At 36.9% G+C, this 19315-nt stretch overlaps 2 protein-coding genes across 2 annotated transcripts; one reads left to right on the top strand and one right to left on the bottom strand.

The window, feature by feature from the left end:
* Nucleotides 1-5791: 5791 nt before the first annotated feature.
* LOC122012855 (alpha-1,3-arabinosyltransferase XAT2-like) lies at nucleotides 5792-7697 on the bottom strand. Its single transcript, XM_042569515.1, has 3 exons — nucleotides 7351-7697; nucleotides 7210-7263; nucleotides 5792-7138 (listed from the first exon to the last, which is right to left on the bottom strand). Exons 1-3 carry the CDS (start codon nucleotides 7478-7480, stop codon nucleotides 5934-5936), a joined length of 1389 nt encoding a protein of 462 aa, XP_042425449.1. The 5' UTR covers nucleotides 7481-7697; the 3' UTR covers nucleotides 5792-5933.
* Nucleotides 7698-15477: 7780 nt separating this feature from the next.
* Nucleotides 15478-19014, top strand: LOC122012866 (alpha-1,3-arabinosyltransferase XAT3-like). Its single transcript, XM_042569526.1, has 3 exons — nucleotides 15478-15627; nucleotides 15704-15772; nucleotides 17803-19014. Exons 1-3 carry the CDS (start codon nucleotides 15498-15500, stop codon nucleotides 18960-18962), a joined length of 1359 nt encoding a protein of 452 aa, XP_042425460.1. The 5' UTR covers nucleotides 15478-15497; the 3' UTR covers nucleotides 18963-19014.
* The last annotated feature ends 301 nt before the right edge of the window (nucleotides 19015-19315 follow it).

Raw genomic sequence — 19315 nt, forward strand, 5'->3', positions numbered from 1 at the left:
CTTCTCGGCCATTTGACCCCGCTCCTAGTCTCTGGTACAACACCATGGAGACCAGATTTGACGCGGGCGATGCCAAGAGCCTTAGGAATGTTTTTGAGCTCCCCTCTGACCATGACATAATCCTGATCTCCCCGTCTGATCGGCCTAATGACCCGTCGACTAGCACTATTTGTCTTTTCCGAGACCAATTTGTGGTCGGTTTTCGATTCCCGATCCACCCTTTCATCATCGAAGTCTGTAACTATTTCCGTGTCCCCCTTCCGTAACTCGTACCAAACTCTTTCCGGTTGCTGTGCGACGCCATAGTTTTGTTCCGGCTGCACGACATTCCCCTGACCCCACGAGCCTTCCATTATTTTTACTATCCTAAGCAGTCCGAGCTAGGGACTTTCCTTTTCCAGTCGCGGGTAGGGCTGGTCTTTTTTGACAAGATGCCTACTTTCAACAAGCATTGGAAGGAGTATTTATTTTTTGCGTCTTCCTGAGTGGCCGTGTTTTCGAATCCGCATGCAGGTCGGCTTGCATCCTTAAATACACCAACTAGCATATTAAAAAAAATATAAACTTCTTAACTTTATTAGTTCAGAAGTTAATTTATCTGACACTTGATGGATATATACTGGTGTTATTACTCATATAAGTGTTACTATATAAGATTATTTTAAGATCCGGCTTTCGCTTGATGGTGAAAGATATATCTATATGGGCAATGACAAGAAGGCTAAAGTAGAGACAATAGATGTTTTTAGACTTTATTTAGGAATAATATTTTCTAGATTTAAATAATACATTTATTATTATGTATTTAGATGGAATTTAATTTCTATTTTTTATTTAGACAAATCAGGTTATTCTTATTTATTTAAAAATAAAATTTTAATATTTTTCTAAATTCAATGTTAATTGACAATGATTCCTTAATTGATAGGTTATATAGATTAAATACATTACCTCCTACTGACAATGAAATAATGCATATCATAAAACACAACTTGACTAATGAGAATTTATCAATGTTATGGTATAAGCATTTAAGACACATACATCCATACAATACTTAGAAAGATTAACGTCATAAGGAATTCTCGATTCACTTGACATGTCAGACTTTAATGTCTGCATAAAGTGTGTTAAGGGAAAAACAACTAACAAAAGAAATAATGATGCAAACTGATGTAGTAAGTTTTAGAACTAATACATACAAACATATGTGGGTCATTCTCTAAGACATCTTGTAATGGAAATACATATTTTATTAGTTTCATAGGCGACCATTCATGATATGACTATTTATACTTGGTCTATGAGAAGTCATAATCACTTGATGTGTTCAAAGTTGAAGTTAAAAATCAACCAGATAAAAAAAACTAAGACCGTCAAATCCGATCGTGGTGGTGAATATTATAATCAATATTAGGATTAGGTGAATAATGTTCTTGACCATTTACAAATTATCTTGTTGAGTGTGAGATTGCCCCTTAATACACCATACAAGAGATTCTTAGTCAGAATGGTGTAGTTGAGTGATAAAATTGAATCCCAAAAGATATAGTAAAAAGTATAATGTCTTTTTCTTTTTTACTAGAGTCTTTGTGGGATGAGACACTTAAGACTGTAGTATACCTACTTAATTAAGTACCTAGTAAGGTAATGTCTAAAATCTCATACGAGTTGTGGATGAGTAAAAAGCCTAACATTAGACATTTATATGTTAGGGTTGTTCAACTGAAGTTAGGTCTTATAGGCTTAATGAAAGGAAACTGGATTCTAGAACTGTAAGTTGTTATTTTGTAAGTTACTTTGAAAACTCTAGGGGCTATAAATTTTACCTTTTTTGAGACATAAAATGTCAAATTATTGAAGATAGTGGGGGCACTAAGATTAGGGATATATCATTTGAGGAGGAAAGTATTAGCGATCTTGTAGCGGTTACTGCAAGTGCAATAAGCAGTGGTATGACTTCTATACCCTACAATATGGAAGTTGCACATCTAGTGGTAGTAGTAAACCAAAATATTTATGTGTTGTTTCTAATGCAAATAGAGGGACCTTCTGTTGGAGCAATCTGGGTACCGTAGGTTTTGATGTTTGGGCAAAGGTTTAAGTTAGGTTTATTGTTGTATTTGATATGCATTGTGAGTGTGCAAGATACGGATACAACAAGGAAAATCCAAGGGTGATCTTGGCAAAGGAGGAAAGTCTAAGGATGAGTTTTGGCGGTGTAAGTCCAAGCATGTAGTCTTGGCAACGTAAGTCCAAGTGTGACTTGGCATTGGATGAAGTCTCGGAGGCGCGACCTCTTGGTAAAGGAAGACCCGACAACAATGGCAGGACCGATGGAAGTTCCAGAAGGCAAGACATGAAAGATGAGGAGACATCCGAGGGACGCAAGGCTGATGGAGGAGGCTAGAATGCTAGGTCTAGGTTGGTCGGGCAACGACGAGTGCTGAGTGAATGTAATCGGGGGTTAAATCCTAGGATTAGGGTTTCATTATAGTGTAACTGTAGCAGTACGACAGTGTTACTGTAACAGCACTGTAGCATTACTGTAGTAGTATTGTAGCAGTCAATTGATATTTTCATCAGTCGATTGGTGCGGTCGACCGGGCAGTCGACTGGGAGTGAATAGAATACTTCTGTTCGTTCAGTTAGTATGGATCAGTCGACTGATAGAAGTATCAGTTGACTGGTATCGAGCCGTTGGGTTGTAATGATTGAATCTCCTCAGAGGGCAGTCGACTGGTAGGTAGAGTTTTCCAACTCGTGGCCTATATAACCAAGCATTGAAAGCTTGGTTAAGGTTGACGAAATAGAGGTGGTTAACCCCTATTAGTAGTCTTCCAAAGCCTCCAAGCTCTTCTTGTGATCTAAGAATGTTTAGATCAAGGTTATGGTGAGATTTTTCCACCGAGAAGGAGGTTTGAGCTAGCCAGAGGTTTCCGGGGAGTCATCCACCGACGGATTGGGATCGTCCACCTTACGAACAGCCATAGAGTAGGAGCTCTAATCTCTGAACCACGTAAACACCTTTTGTTATGGTTTGTTTTGGTTTATTGCCTTTTCTTATTGTTTATAGGGTTTAGCTTTCTTCTTGTTAGTTTGTATTTTTATATTTCCGTTGTGCGTACTAACAAGTGTAGGAAGTGACGATTTGGGTGAGACGCTATTCACCCCTCTCTAGCGGACGTCAAGGTCCTAACACCTTCCACTTAGGTTGAGGTATTTTTCTCACATGGATAAGCAAGTACCTCATCCACCTCAAATGCAAGTGCCTTTAAGGAGATCTACTAGGGAAAAGAGATCTACAGTTTTACATGATTATGTTTATCTGTAGGAGCATGAGTTTAATATAGGATTGAAAAGTAATCTTACGCCTTTCCAAGAAGTCAAATAATGTTCTAATCTCAAAAGGTGGATTGAAGTCATGAATAAAGAGATGAAGTCAATGTCAGACAATGACATTTGAGAACTTGTCAAATTGCCCGAAGGTACGAAGTCAATTGATTATAACTGGATATTTAAAACCAAATAAAATTTGTTGGGTAATGTTGAAAAGTATAAGGCTCACCTTATTTGCAAGATATTTAACTCAAAAGGAGAACATTGATTACAAGGAAACTTTTTTCTCTATTTCGATGAAAAACTTCTTTAGGATAATCATGACACTTATTACACATTATGATTTGGAGTTTTACCAAATAGACGTAAATACTATATTTCTCAATGGAGAAAATGAGGAGACTATATACGGAGAACTTTAAGTCTGAGGATTCAAAGACCTAGTATGTAGATTAAAAAAAAAATCCATTTATGGTATAAAACAAGTGTCCCATTAGTGGTACCAGAAATTTGATAAGGTGGTTACTTCATTTGGTTTAAGGAGAACCCTGTTGATTAATGCAGATATGTTAAGTCTAGTAAGAGCAAGTTTATTATACATGTCTTGTATGTGGATGACATTTTGCTGGCAAGCAATAATAAAAGTCTATTGTTGGAAACTAAGTAATTTCTATCAGCTAATTTTGAAATGAAAGATCTTAGCAAAATATTCTTTGTTTTAGGTATACATATATGTCATGATCGTTCAAGGGGTATTCTCAAACTTTTACAAAATACTTATATTGAAAAGTTACTCATATGATATGACATGTATAACTGTGTACCTGGTGACACATCTGTGTCTGGGGGTGACAGATTTAGTTTGCAGCAATGTCCACATCTTGAACTTGAGATAAAGGAGACATAGAAATTCTCTTATGCGTCAACTGTAGGGAGTCTCATGTATGTTAAGGTGTGTGCATGCTCGAATATATCATACATAGTAGGGATGTTAGATAGATATTTAAGTAACTTAGGATTGACACACTAGAAAACTACGAAAAGAGTAATGTGGTATTTGTAGAAAATCAAAAAAATACATGCTCTCATATTAGAGGTCTGGTCGCCTAGAGGTGATTAGATATTTAGGTTTCGACTTTGCTGAATGCTTGTATTGCATAAGGTCCACTACACACTATATTTACATGCTTATTGGAGGGGCTATCTCGTAAAAAAGCATCAAACAGATGCTAATATCTACTTTTATTATGCAGGTATAATTAATAGTCTGCTATGAAACATCCAATTATGAGATTTGGTTGCAGAACTTCATCATAGCATTGCAGATTGTTAATGACATTAATAAGTCATTGAAGATCAACTGACAATAAGGCCGTAGAACTTTATGTCAAGAACAACCGTAGCTCGTCGAAGTCAAAGCACATCGACATTAAATTTTAGGCAATTAAAAAAAGAGTTCGGAGTTATCAAGTCAGTCGCTATTGAGCATATCATCACAAAATTCCATTTTAGCAGATCTATTCACTAAGGGCTTATCATCCAAGGTGTTTCATACGCATATGGTGGATATGAAGTTTAGAGTCATCAAGTCAAAGCACATCGGTATTATTATATGTACTAAAGTTTACAAATACATGTATATTTTATTTTGACACTCTAAAATAAAGTTATCATGATTTACTATTGCTATTGACTACAGTGATAGTAATTTACTAATACATCTTTAGTCTTATATTAATGAATTTAATAAATCAGATTGTTTTAAAGGGTATTTGTTTTACCCATAAAGTTTGACATTGTTGAGCTCAACTAAAATTATAGTTGTGTTATATACATAATTACATGTAGCTCAAGTAAAAGATTGTTAGATTTTATCTTGTTATTCGGCGGGCTTGCATGTTATTTTATAACACACGATTTTATGTCATTACGAACAAACCTATTAAGTGATTTAATTGATGATAATTGTGGATTTGTATTATTGAATGTGAGTTTACATGTGTAGAACCCGTTAATCCACATTCTGTTATCAATGATGGACTGATAACAAAATCAGGCTCATTACCATATATAGAGCATGGTCCCCATAGGCTAGATTAATCTGAGATCTCCCTACTTTCTATTGGTGAGAAGAGTATGGTGTCATCACCCTAATCCTTCTCAAATTATAGGATTTAGTGGACGATGTTGAGACTGATGACAAATCCGTTGAATTCAAGTTCATCACCTTTATGCTATTTACTTTAATTTGCACCATACAATTCGATGCTACTAGATTTAGATATGTTTTCTTTTCGAGTTCATATGGTCGCCAGAACTTGTAGAATTCATGATTAAGAAAAGTCCTTCACGAGTGACCAATTAGATTAAGAGTGTACACTATTTGAAACATTGGGAAACAAATTCAGAACACCTATGAAAACAATTGAAAAAAAAAACAGTAAAGCCCCATGATTTTGATAAGAAGAATGTATGACCAATTAGATTAAGAGTGCGCACTCCTTGAAACATTGGGAAACAAATTCAGAAATTATGAACTAAGTGTTTCTCTAAATACACCTTGTATGAAAACAATTGACTAAAAAAAAAAAATGTTACTGTCGTCGAAGTAGCTCAAGAGCATGCAGTAAACTGCTGCCGAACCTTTCCATATCAAGCTTCACACCTTGTTTGGCAAAGTACAACTCAATCATTTTGTCCCAACCATGCTTCTTATAAGCCTCTCTTTGATCAGAGAGCACTGGGTCACCTCTAGCAAACTGCTCTGTCAGTGTGCTCTCATCCACACTCACAGTATACTGCAAGTAATTCATCCCCAGGCTGACGGTGGGCACTCCAAAGTCAACCCAACTTATCCCCTCTAACCCCCCCAGAGGAACGACTTGGATCACTACTGCATTGGTCGGAAGGAAAACAAGATTGGTGAGTCCGGCACCATGAACTCCGAGCATCACGTCGCACGAGTTAACAATCTTTGCAAACTCAGCCAAACCGTAATTTGCTTTTGCCACCACAACCTCGAAGCCTAGTTCTTGCGCCTTTCCAACTATCTCATCCACGTTAGCGAATATTCTAGTCCACTTCCTTGCGATGATCAGAAGTCTCGGTTTCTTCTTTGTTTGGTCTGGCCGGAGCCTAATCGCCGTGTCACGATCCAGCTCAAATGATTTCCTGATAAACCGCCCGAAATCCAGCATTGAGAGACCGTGTGGGGGTTTCGAGGGGTCGATGCTCATGTCCTTGTGGAACTTCAGGCCCACAATAACTCGAGGACGGCAACGGACTCTCTGGTCGTGGTTGAAATCGACGATCTCGTAGTTGGTCAGTGGTTTTAGGATGCTCCTGTACTTGTCGTTCCACTGTGGAAGAATCTCGCTCACCATGAACTGGACTTCCCCCTTGAATTGTCGGGATGTCGTGAAGATGGGAATCAGAATATCGGTGAAGTCGTGGAAGAAGTTTCCCATGTAACCGCCCGTCGAGAACAGAATTGCTGGAACTGAGTTGTGCTTGTCGTCGCCGCATCTTGGAGCATGGCGAGGAGACGAAGATTTTACCGACATTTCGGTGACGCGAGCCATAGCGCGAGCGTCGCCCTTTCGAGGATGAGGCTTTAGCTTCCACGACTGCTGCAGTTCCGTGGAGTTCGGATTCGAGGGAGCAGCAACAAAGAGGATGGAAGAAGAGTTCCCATGGATCCGAATGTCGCCCTCCATTTCGCAGTAATCGTTTCTCGAGTTTGAAAAATCGCAGAAGGGATTTTGTGGTAATCTTTCCGCTGGGTTCTTCCTTTCTTCTTCTGCAGACAGATTAATTACGCGCTTTAAGCACAGATAAAAAACTGGGATTGCGATTTAGAAGGTTTCAGACCTGGTCTGTGGGGAACAGGAGGAGGAGGAGGCTCTTGGTCGGAACGTAGAGTCGCTGACAGACCAACCAATAAATTAAGGTTGAAACTTTGGAACATTGATCAAAGAAGGCGATGAACAACGTAACAAAGGGAAGACTCACAGTTGGAGAAAGAAACGACGTAGCTGGTGTAGAGCAGAAGAAGGATCATCGAGAGGAGGAAGCATCCTCCAAGCAAAACCTGCTTGAGCTTTTGGGGCTCTGCTGCCGTGACAGCCTTCTGCCTCCTCATTTTTGGGCTTCTCTGCTCTTCCTGCGATTACTTGCAGGCTTTATGGAGGAGTTTAACGAGGGCAGAAGGTGATTACCCTCACCACATCACCTAGAAGGAACATAAATTATAAAATCAATTTACAGGAAATAGAAATCTATCATCCTTAAACCAATTGATTTAGTAATCTATGGGGACGCAATGAAGGGCAGAAGGAAAGACAACTATGGTTACATTTCAACGCATGTGTTTGGATCGAGGAGGACATTTCTGATGATGATGCAATTTTAGACTGGGCAAATCCAACGCTCACCTTGCGGGAGTGAGATCCTTTGGTCCATTTTTAATGGATCATATCTGATCCATTGTGATAAAAGATGAATACATTTACCTTCAACGTCTCCGTCCATTATACATATTGAAGAGGTTTAATGGTCCCCTTCTACTAAACAAAGGAGATCATAAAATCCTTGTAGGTAGAGATTATTGAATCCCTTCAATCATTATCTTTGGTTTAAAGATGGACCAGGATAGACGGGATTAGAGAATTCCGCTTGCACCTTGCGGTCGTTGGGGTTTCTTTTTCTTTACAAAATGTTTACTTTTCGTGATTAATGTTCTCATCGAGGACAAGTATGATTGATTTAATGAATGGCCGTTCGGTCTAGGTTGACAGATTTGTTCCTTGGCTGCTCACCAAGTTAACAATTCGGTTGTGTTAGATTTGGTTATAAAAAAAGTATGACATTTTACTCACTCGCATAAGTTTTGATATTACCCAAATCTTGTACCTAATTTTCATAATATAGCTAAATCATGTACGGGTGTAGGCCTATCATCTTAAATTTAGATTTAGAAAATTTTGAATCATTTTAAATTAAACTAATATATTCATGAAAATCTCTTTAATATATCTACGCCTCATATCTAAATTTAATAACGTCAATTGAGAATAGTAAATTCATAAAATAAAAATTTAAAAATGTGCTTTCAATTTAATTCATCATTCTCAATTTATGCTATTAAATTTATATTTGAGGTCACAGATATATTAATAAGATTTTCAAAAGTATATTGATTTTAGTTTGAAATAATTAAGAGTTTTCTATGTTCATGAAACTTACTGATGAACCCACAAAGAAAAATGGAAGATATTTTAAAAATATGACATATGATTTGAATATTATAAAAATTAGGTATAGATTTAAATAATACCGAAACTTACTTACGTAACATGAAAAAAAAGTAGGGGTTAAAAATTGATTCCGGTCAATTGGTTCAGTAATAGATCTTATTTTACACGGTGGCCATGCTGATCATAATTACATGGTAGCATTTTTGAAGCTTTCATGAGGTCCATAATCGTGTCGAAACTTTGAGCAAGACTTCCACTACATCCGCAACAACTATGAATATATTGAATCTTTGGCACAAAGCTTCAATGAGTTACATGATATAATCACTACAAGGGCTAACATTTAGGTTTTCACTTTTTATTCTTCTTTCTTCTCCTTCTTGGATCTTCTCCTTCCCCTCTATTCTTTCCTTTTACAAGGGCTAGAGTTCAATAAAATTTTTAATTATGGAAGAGATTGAGACTACAATTACTATGTAATTAATCTAAAACTACTTTATTAGACAATGTTCATACATCAAGTTGACAACATATGAGACACCTTCAATCATTCACCTTAACAATAATTAATATTATGATGTGAATATTTGTTCATGTCACATAAAGTAATCGACTTTTTTTAGGGATTCATAATAGTTTTCTCTTGATTGCATAAAGATCTTGATACTCTAATGAATTAGAGATTTTTTTTCCCAACCATGCAGTAAATTTGGACTTATCACAGTATTGGATTGGAGAATCATTATGCATATATTGTTCCAAATTGCTTGGAACTATACTTGCGAAAATGTCAGATATATATATATGACATTTTGTGAGCATGTTTTATTTTTTGACCAACAAAAGAGGTTATGTGGTCTATCCAATCTTGTGAGCATGTTTTATCTAACTAACCATTCAAAAATTTAGAGAATATGATCTTTGATATTATATAGCAGTGAAAAAGAGAAGTTCAACATTTTCTTTTACCTCATCTCTATACATATGATGCAATTGAATGATGTTAACTGTATTCTTCACTTTTTTAATCTCACTCTTGTATTGATTTTTCCTGAGAAATAGATAAGTATCTTAACTTTGATTGTAAAGATACTTGAGTTACTCCATCTTCAATATATGCTCGTATGTTTAGGATCACCAAGCTCCCTTCAATACATGCTCATTTATTGCCGCCTTAGTGAAATGCAGTCTCTAATTAATGTCGAAAAAAGAAGGTCCAACTATTTAAATTTTACTCCCTGAGTTGTGCATAGAGTGAATAAGGATGGAATGATCCATTTTATAACTCTCTCGCCTACCTATCTACTATGCTAGATATAAATATTGTCTCAATTATTTGAGCCTATTATCCATTATGACAAAAATCTCGTACCTACCAAATCTCCCTCCAAGTAGTGGACCAAGAGCCATTTAGAGTTGCCATCTTCCATCTATTAGGTGCAAAATTAAATAAGCTATCTTAACAATATATCTCTAATGTGATTGGATGCATGTCTAAGTAATTCCACTATCATTTTCATAGTATGGTTATATTGCACTCCTCTAAACTAAGAATGCCAAACCCTCTCATCATACTTGGGGTGCACACTATACTTCAAGATGCCAAGTAGTTAATGTTGACTCTCATCTCCTGTATTTTGGCAACAAAGAATTTTGATGAGATTAACAAAGGGTTTAAGTCATATTTATGGTTTATCTAATTCGTATGCTAAGTTGTGCGTGGTTTACCAAGTATATAGGTTGACTTGGCATGGACAAAGGGTGTGATGGCTCGAAGTCCATGAGATCAGAAAAGGATGGTGCATTCAAGGGACTGTAAGACGAGGAGCATTAGAGTTTACCAAACTAAGGAGGTGAATCGCATGAAGGATGACATGGGTGGAGCTGAAGGCTCGTTGCATCAAACGAATGTGAGAAAACCTCAAGGTTTGGATTAACTCTATCCGAGATGTGAGCGAAATGAACTGTATATAAGGGACGAAGGGTAGATAACAACTTAGGTGAAGTCGACCTTAGAACTTGTTGAAGTCATGAGACTAGTTGATCAATGTTGACATCCAATCGACTAGTGGTCAAAATATCCCAAATTAAGTCTCGGTAGGGTATTTTAGTTGAATCAACCGATTAATGGGTAAGTCGTGGGTAAGAATGAACGACAAATGGTTCAGACCTTAAAAATGAATAGAAAATTGGCCAATCAACTGGCCGAGTCAGCTGAGATTCGTTTGAAGTAAACAGAATGTTTTAAAGTCGATTTGAGTAGTTAACTAAACTCTATTTGAAGTTCATAAAATGTCATGCACTTAATTGAAGCAGTTTACTAGGCATTGATTAATTACTTGGTGATAAATCTAGTTGATAAAATGTCATGCACTAAATTGACTGTCGATGATCAGACTAATTTGGATAAATTTGAAGGATCAATTGACTGATGTCCGATAATCATCAGATTGATGGTTACTAGATTACCAACAACATGATTGAGTGAAAGCTATAAAAGGAGCTCAAGAGGCTACGAGATCAAACATCCACTCAATGCAAATCACACTCCTACAATCTCCTAAAAGCTTTCACTATTTATATTTTATTCTTGTATTTACTATTGTATAGAGGTTCTCCATATCTAAGAATAAGAGACTATGTGTGCATGAACTATGTAAAAACCCTTGGTGTCTACTCAGGTTTATATTTTTGTGTGTTCTTTATTTCTTCTACAAGAATATTTTTTTTAGAATACTAATCTCCCAAGCAATAAATGATATTCACCTTTCCTCTATCTCACATGCACATCACTCCCAACATTTAATTAACTAGTAAAGTAGGAGACTTATGATGAAGAAAAAACTTCATCAGATTTGCTTAATTTTTATTGAATCCAAGTTGATTGGTAAGATGTTGATTGATCCCGGCAAAATAATCAAGGACGTGAGTACATTGTTTACCAAGGTAATTCTTCCTCCATACATTTAAATGGAGTACAATAGTACTCCATTTAAAAATAATTTCAAGCTTAATTAAGATTCTGGGCCACCTACAAAATTAAAGGAAAATAAAATGGTAGTACTCCTTATTCTTCACTAGTCAGATGACTGTGTTGGCTATAATCCATGTCATTGGCATAGTGAGGAGATTTCTCTTTGATTTGGGATGACTGGTTCGGATGGATAAGAATCCATTCTCGGACGGACGTATATTTTCAGATTTTTTTTTCATTGTCTAGATTAATAATAAATTAATCTCGTGATTTATCGCTCTTCATATAATCCGTGAATTGATTATCAGGGGTATCTGAGGTGAGCGCAATCATCTTTTGCTACAATATGACGACTGATTGAAATTAATCAAGTGATTTTTTTTAATTATTGGTAAATTACCAGAGTATTGCGCTCATTTGGATATTGAAAAGTTCTACTATTAGGACACATATGAGTTAGAGGGAGTAGTGAATAGCTCGCTTCACTTCTTTAAATTTAATGTTGCAGCAGAAAACTTGAAGCAAATACTCCACAATACTAACACTTGGTATCCACCTCCTTGAGGTGACTAATCTAAGGGTCTACTCCTTACTCTCACAACTCTACTATGAATGCCTCATTTTGGGAAACTTTTCGGGGCGAAGAAACCTCGTACAAACTGTTCTTACAAGAACACAACAACAACAAGAATGTAATGACAAATACAATTGAAAATAATTTTACAATAATAAATCTTACTTTGCTGGCTCTTTTCTTGCTTTAAATTGTCTCTTGGTGGTAGGAAATGTATCATCACTTCTCTCCCAAACCCTCAAGAACTGAGTACTTCAAAACATCGTGAAACCCCCTTTTCTAAGATTTCTTTGGGGCTGGAAATGCTTCCTCATAGAAATGCTTCATAATAGATTGACCTTACCCCCAATCGATTGTCACGTCAGATTGATCGTTCAAAACCTACAGAATAACTCTTTTTCCCCCAACCAATAGATTGGTGAGCCATATCAATCGATTGATAGCTTCCCAATTGATCGAGTAAATTGATTCTGAAGCCTTCTATTTTTGAGAGAAAACACCCAGAATCGATTATCCCAATGGATTGATCCCATGGTGAATTGATTGCCACAATTAATTTAGCACCTTTCTGTTTCCTCACAAAAATTGTCCAATCGATTGCTTTAATCGATTAGTGTTGCCAGAATCGATTGCCCTAATCGATTTTGGCACCTTCTGTGCTCCATGAAAAAGCCTTCAATCGATTAACTAATCAATTGCTTTGGGTCAATCGATTATATCAATCGGTTGTCTAACCCTAAATTTGAAATTCAAGTTTAGGGTATATTAATCGCTTGACATGTTGGATCGAAAGCACTAGAGGGGGGGGTAAATAGCGCTGGTGGTTTTCCCCTTTTTCATAAAACACTACAACAAAAACATTAGAAGACAACGGTTAAAAACCGTTGTCGTAAGCCCTTTAAAACCGTTGTAATTGGCAGTGTTGTTAAATGTGCGGTAAAAGACAACGGTTTAAAACCGTTGTCTTTAACCACATTAGACAACAATCATGCAACGGATTTAAAGTATTGTCTTTTAATTCCAAAGACAACAGTTCTACAATAATATAAAACCGTTGTAATTGCCAGTTTTGCAATAATTTTGATCGTAAATATGCTTTTGACAATAAATACACTGTTGTCTTTCTTCAAAATTTAGTTTAAAACCATTGTCTTTGAATACTTTTCACAACGGTTAAAAAAGCGTTGTCTATGTTGATTAGAAAATGCATCGCGAATAGATAAAACAATTTATTTACACACAACTGGTACAACATATATACATTCACAAAAACCGTTTTCAATATATTACATTCAGTTGTCTTTTATACATCTTGTCTCAACCAAAAACTGGTACAACATATATGTACATTCACTTAAGTTAAGTTTATAAACTTCTACAATTACTACAAGCTATCCAAATATGACCACAAGTAGTATCCAATCATGACAACCACAAAAGATGAGACCACAAAATTAAGTCTTCCACTGTTTAGCCTCTCTAAGACTTTCATTGTCTAGTTCTCAACTAGGTTTTCCATTGTCTGGCCCCACTAAGACTTCTATTGTCTTGTCTAACCTTCAGTTAAAACTTTGCTTTCTGTTACTTAACATTCAATTAGGACTTTCTTAGTTAAGTATTTGATCCTCCCTTGACCGACTTGACTTTTCTCTTACATATTATCAAATATCGAAACTCAAACTCGAACCAATCCGAACTTAGTTAAATCAATCGATCTTGATCCAGGGACGATTGCAACTAGTCAAGTGATTTTTTTTAATTATTGGTAAATTACCAGAGTATTGGCCTAAGTTCTCATGGTTTTGCTCTTGGGCTCTACCCAAAAGACCTAATTGCAATAGAGATATATTTATCTTATAAACTCATGATCTTTCTCATGTGTTTTTCAATGTGGGACTACCTTTGCAACCTTGCAAACCCAACAATCCCCCCCTTCCTAAAACAAAGGACGACATGCTTCCCAAGTCCGATCCTCCGACCCACCAGGTCCTTTACCTTTCGGTCCACCCGACCTACTAGGACTTCCTTTATCTGGTGTCTGGTCCTCTTAATTCGAACATAGGAGGTCTCACTTTCTTTGTTCGAGGTAATATTGTACCTACATGGCTTAATCATACCATGACTGCTGTGCACAGTCGGTGGTTAAACCGACTAATAATCCGGGCTCTGATACCGCTTGTAGGATCGAAAAGAATTTAGATATCTTCATAATTGTTCTGATACCTAAGTTCTCATAGTTTTGCTCTTGAGCTCTCCCCAAAAAGTCTCATGCCAATGGAGATATCTTTCTCTTATAAATCCATGATCTTTCTCATGTATTTTTCAATATAAAATTATGTTTGCAACCTTACAAATCCAACAACTTGTTGATTTTTACAAGGGAGTTGTGCCATGTCGAACCGGACTGAAGGAAGCATCCATCCAGTAGAGCATACAAACACTGCTCAATCTTTTGCTTGCCCTCTGTAGACAGCAAAGATGAAATAACCAGTTTACTTTTTCAATCCCTTTTCAGTTTTATGTATAATACTCCTGGCGTGAGAGTATTATAGAATCTTTACAATGTCAGTGTTCAATAAAATAGTCAGTGCAAACTCAACTTCAACAATATCAACACAATTTGATTCCCTGACTCATAAAACATAAGCCTACCGTCCTATCAAAACAAATATGCAAAAATAAAATTCATATCAATGTCTGGCAGAGGCAATATCAAACTCGTCAGTATTAGATCTTAGGTGCCCCTTCTCTATCAATCATGTGGAATTATGTAAGTCAAAAGAAAACGAGAGGCAAACGATTCTCCTCCTCATACAAAAAGGCAGAAAAATGAACAAACCAAACAATTTCTTTAGAAAGTCCTAAACTTGTAAACATGAACTTGCTAGATTACTTATCTCGGCCGACACTTTTTTGCATTGTAGGTATGTAATTGTTAACATTGCTGTAACATGCTCTCTCGTGTATTTCATAAAGCACGTTTTCTTTTCTTATGTACTTTGTTGAGTCGCACATCCATCAACATCCCTGTGTTTTTTTTTTCTGTGAGATCTATGCTACTACAGGCTGTTCTATATTGTTCTCATTGCAAACTGCACTTGCTTGATCAGTAGGACAGTAGGTGTCAAGTTACATTCATTCACATACAGGAATGAATATCATTGGTTGTCTTCGTCTATACAAATGTCATTTCAATTAGCCTACAAATCGAATTATAAAAGATTATATAATTGTCCAGGTGTGGAATTCAGAAACAGTAGGTAGGTCACTTCAACAAGTATTGCAGCATTTCACAAATGCGCTTTATTTAAGACTGAAGGAACTTCACACGCCGTTAAGCTTTGGAAGGGAGAGGATGAAGTTTTCTGATAGCTTCAACCATGGCAAAGGAGGGAAGATGAGTTATGTTACCCTCTGGGTGTGTCTTCTTATTACAGTGACCTTGCTTTGCCTCATCAAATCCGGTTTCAACACCGCAGGCGCATGTAAGTGATCACCTTGCTGTTCCATAAGCATTTTGATTCCTTTACTGAATCATGACCACTTTAATTGCCTTGTCAGTGACCCTGCAAATATCCATCTGGTCCAATGTTTTATCGACGGGGCAACTGAATAATACTGAACGACAAGGTTGGTGATTTTGTCCTTTTTACCTGCTCCTGATAACTATACTTGGATTTTACTATATCCATCATTGCTAGGCTGATTAAGTCTCTTTTGCTGATAATTAAGCAATTTAATTGGAGTTTCTCCTTTTCCACATATTCAATGCTGATCAATCGAGCTTCTTTAGTTTTCAAGAAACATGGTTGATCTTCTAAAACTCATTTGAGAGGATTGAGAAACATAGTTGTTATAATTATGTAAAAACTATTGGAACATAACTTGATCAAAAATGTGTTGTATTTTTCTTATTAGGACAGTTAGGCCGTCCTAATTAGAGACGTTGGTGGAACGTCATCACTTATTGACTTATTGCATGGTAAAGATGAAAAGGTATAAATCAAAGGGCAGAGAGACCATAATTACACGCAATTATAGCACATATAATCTTGTAATTGTTACATAATTGTAGCAATCGTATGATTGCTATAACTACACAATTATAATACTATAAGATGATAGCTTCTACAATATTATGTTGACTAGTGTCGTTAAAAAAATTAAAGTACCAACTATATTTTGTAACTACTATAATATAATATTGACCAAGGTTAATCGACCAATATTGACTCGAGATAAAGTATTATAATAGTTATATAATTACTATTTATAAGAGTTAAAGTGTTGCTAGACATAATATTGAACCAATATTAATCAGAGATAAAGTATTCAAATTGTAACAACTATATACTATAGTTGTTAAAACACAGTGTTATTAATATTGATGAATTAAAATATCTATATTATAGCGATTTTAAAATCATAGTTATTATAATTATGTAAAAACTGTTGGATCATAACTAGTATAATTGTGGAATAGCTACAAAAGTACCAAAAATAAGGGTAGTTTTGAAAAAAAAAATATATAATGATGCGAAATAGGGTGCTAATTGTTCTGATAGTATTTAGAGAGCTCCGATTGTATACATTTCAGTTTCTGTGGATTTCTGGGATTACAAAGAGTTCAAATATGTTATCCATTGTTTATTTCAACTTCTTAGATGTGTTAAAATGTAATAATAAAAAATCATCAAAATTCTCCACGTTGAGTCTGATATAGAATCATATTAGGCCTAATGTGGGCTTGATATAGAATAATATCAAACCCATATTAGGCCTGATATGGAATCATATCAGGCCTAATATGGAGAATTTTGACGATTCTTTGTTATTACATTTTAACATCTATGAGAAGTCGAAATAAATAATGGGTAGTATATTTGAACTCCTTGCAATCACAAAAATCCACAAGAACTGACATGGATGCAATCAGAGCTCTTTAGGTTCATCAATGAGTTTTGATCGAAATCCACTAATAGATCTAAAGAGCTCCGATTTTATCCATTTCAGTTTCTATGAATTTCTAGATTGTAAGGAGTTTAAATATGTATCTATTATTTATTTCGACTTCTTAGAACTGTTAAAATATTTTTAGAAAAATATATAAAAGAACAGAAAAAAAAAGAGGAAAGAGAAAAAATATTACCTGCATATCATATGCATGTGAGGAAAGAGAAAAAAAACGAAATGATAAAAAAAATAAAATTAAACATGACGATAAGATGGAAAACGTACCGTAAAAAGATATATCTTTGATATGTAATAAAGTACGTCTTTGGACAAATTTAAAAACATAAATACGCTTTTTAGTAAATTGTCTTTTTGGTTTTTACTTCCTCCGTAGGAGGACAAGAAAACTCTTTCATGTATCAAAACTTACTCTAGTTTTTGGTCACGCACTTGCTATAGTGCGGGCAAAGAGTCCTACTTTCTCGTTCGAGGATGCACAAGTCAGTGACACGTCCAATGAAGACGAGCAACTTCTCGTAGGTGAGTGCGTTTTTTTGTTTTTTTTTTTTTGTTTTTTGCTTAATTATTCATAAATTTAAACCACAATTTAGTTTCAGTTTATCAAACCAATTATTTTTTTTATTTTTTTTTGCAGGTCATTAAATCGTTATTAATGATATAATATTCCCACATTCTGATCGATGCAGGGGATGTCGGAGTAACGTGCGACTACACCGGCACCGACTCCGACACTTGCTGGATCGCCGGCGATATCAGAGTCCTCACCAACTCATCCACCATCATGGTCGCCTCGCCGCTCGCTGACCAATTATCTCCGTCGCAAAACACGACGTGGAAGATCAGACCTTACACCAGAAAGCAGGAGGTGACGACCCAGAAACTCGTCCGAGAGCTGACCGTGGCGTTGACCTCACAGCCTCCTCGCTGCACGGTCAACCGCAGCACCGTGCCCGCTCTGTTCTTCTCCACCGGCGGCTTCATCGGCAACTACTTCCACGACTTCACCGACGTCATCATCCCCCTCTTCATGACGGCCAGGAGGTTCAACGGATCCGTCCAGTTCGTCGTGGTGGATTTCAGCGCCGCTTTCATGGACAAGTACCGGCCAATTCTGGAGCGGCTCTCGGATCACCCCGTCATCGACATGGACGGCGCGGACGACGCAGTGCGTTGCTTTTCCCACGCGCACGTCGGCCTTCTCAGCCACAGAGTGCTGGGCATCGATTCCTCCAGGTCCCCAGATGGCGTCTCCGTGCACGACTTCAGAGACTTCCTGAGGGCGTGCTTCTCGCTCAAGCGAAATTTCAGCAGCCCGAGTAGCAAACCGAGGCTGCTGCTAATTCTAAGGAAAGGCCCGCGATCCTTCGTCAACGAAGCAGAGGTGGTGAACACCGCGGGATCGCTCGGTTTTGAGCTGATCTCGACGACGCCGGAGGACGCCGACAACCTCTCGCTCTTCGCCCGAGTTGTGAACTCGGCGGATGTTCTCGTGGGGGTTCACGGCGCAGGGCTGACCAACATGTTGTTCCTCCCTGACCATGCCACGCTGCTTCAGATCGTTCCTTGTTGCGGGATGGCGATGACGGCGGGAAACAGATATCTCTTCGCCGAGCCGGCTCTGGACATGGGATTAAGGTACGTGGATTATGAGATAAGCGAGGAGGAGAGCTCGCTGATCGATATGTACCCCAGAGGCGGCGCCGTGTTCAAGGACCCTGCTTCCATTCAGAAAGAACAAGGATTTGTTGCGTTTTGGAACATTTATTTGAATCAACAGAAGGTGAAGCTGGACGTCGAAAGGTTTCGGAGCAAGCTGCTTGATGTTCTTCACATTATCAAAAATTAGGAGGCATTCAGTCGTTCTCAATTCATAGTGCCCTATATATGTTTGTGTTTATTTCAATTTTTTTAAGGTCAAGTATTTCAGTTGTTTTTGTTATTACATTTCAGAGTTGTAATTTATTGGGATGGGAAAAAAATCGAAAGGTTCTTTTTAAAATGTGTTCATGAGCACATTATTCATTTGAGCTAAATGTCTTCTAAATTTACTTATTCGTTTACTTATACCATTAATACATAATCAAGTCATCATCTTCTATTATGAAAAGGAGGCATTCACTTAAACGCACTCTTAATCTTGTCTTCTTTTAAATGAAAACTATGCGGTGCATGCCTTGTAGTGTAAATTTTGCAATTATA

Source organism: Zingiber officinale, chromosome 1A, assembly GCF_018446385.1.
Source record: "Zingiber officinale cultivar Zhangliang chromosome 1A, Zo_v1.1, whole genome shotgun sequence".
Lineage (NCBI taxonomy): Eukaryota > Viridiplantae > Streptophyta > Magnoliopsida > Zingiberales > Zingiberaceae > Zingiber > Zingiber officinale.

What these genes read in the sequence shown, in the direction of transcription:
- LOC122012855 (XM_042569515.1), bottom strand. Translation starts at nt 7,480, where the DNA reads ATGAGGAGGCAGAAGGCTGTCACGGCAGCAGAGCCCCAAAAGCTCAAG. An exon ending in CGTCGTTTCTTTCTCCAACT is followed by an intron (nt 7,264 to 7,350) that starts GTGAGTCTTCCC and finishes TTGGTCTGTCAG; the next exon opens with CGACTCTACGTTCCGACCAA. An exon ending in TCCTGTTCCCCACAGACCAG is followed by an intron (nt 7,139 to 7,209) that starts GTCTGAAACCTT and finishes ATCTGTCTGCAG; the next exon opens with AAGAAGAAAGGAAGAACCCA.
- LOC122012866 (XM_042569526.1), top strand. Translation starts at nt 15,498, where the DNA reads ATGAAGTTTTCTGATAGCTTCAACCATGGCAAAGGAGGGAAGATGAGT. An exon ending in TTTCAACACCGCAGGCGCAT is followed by an intron (nt 15,628 to 15,703) that starts GTAAGTGATCAC and finishes TTGCCTTGTCAG; the next exon opens with TGACCCTGCAAATATCCATC. An exon ending in GAATAATACTGAACGACAAG is followed by an intron (nt 15,773 to 17,802) that starts GTTGGTGATTTT and finishes TGATCGATGCAG; the next exon opens with GGGATGTCGGAGTAACGTGC.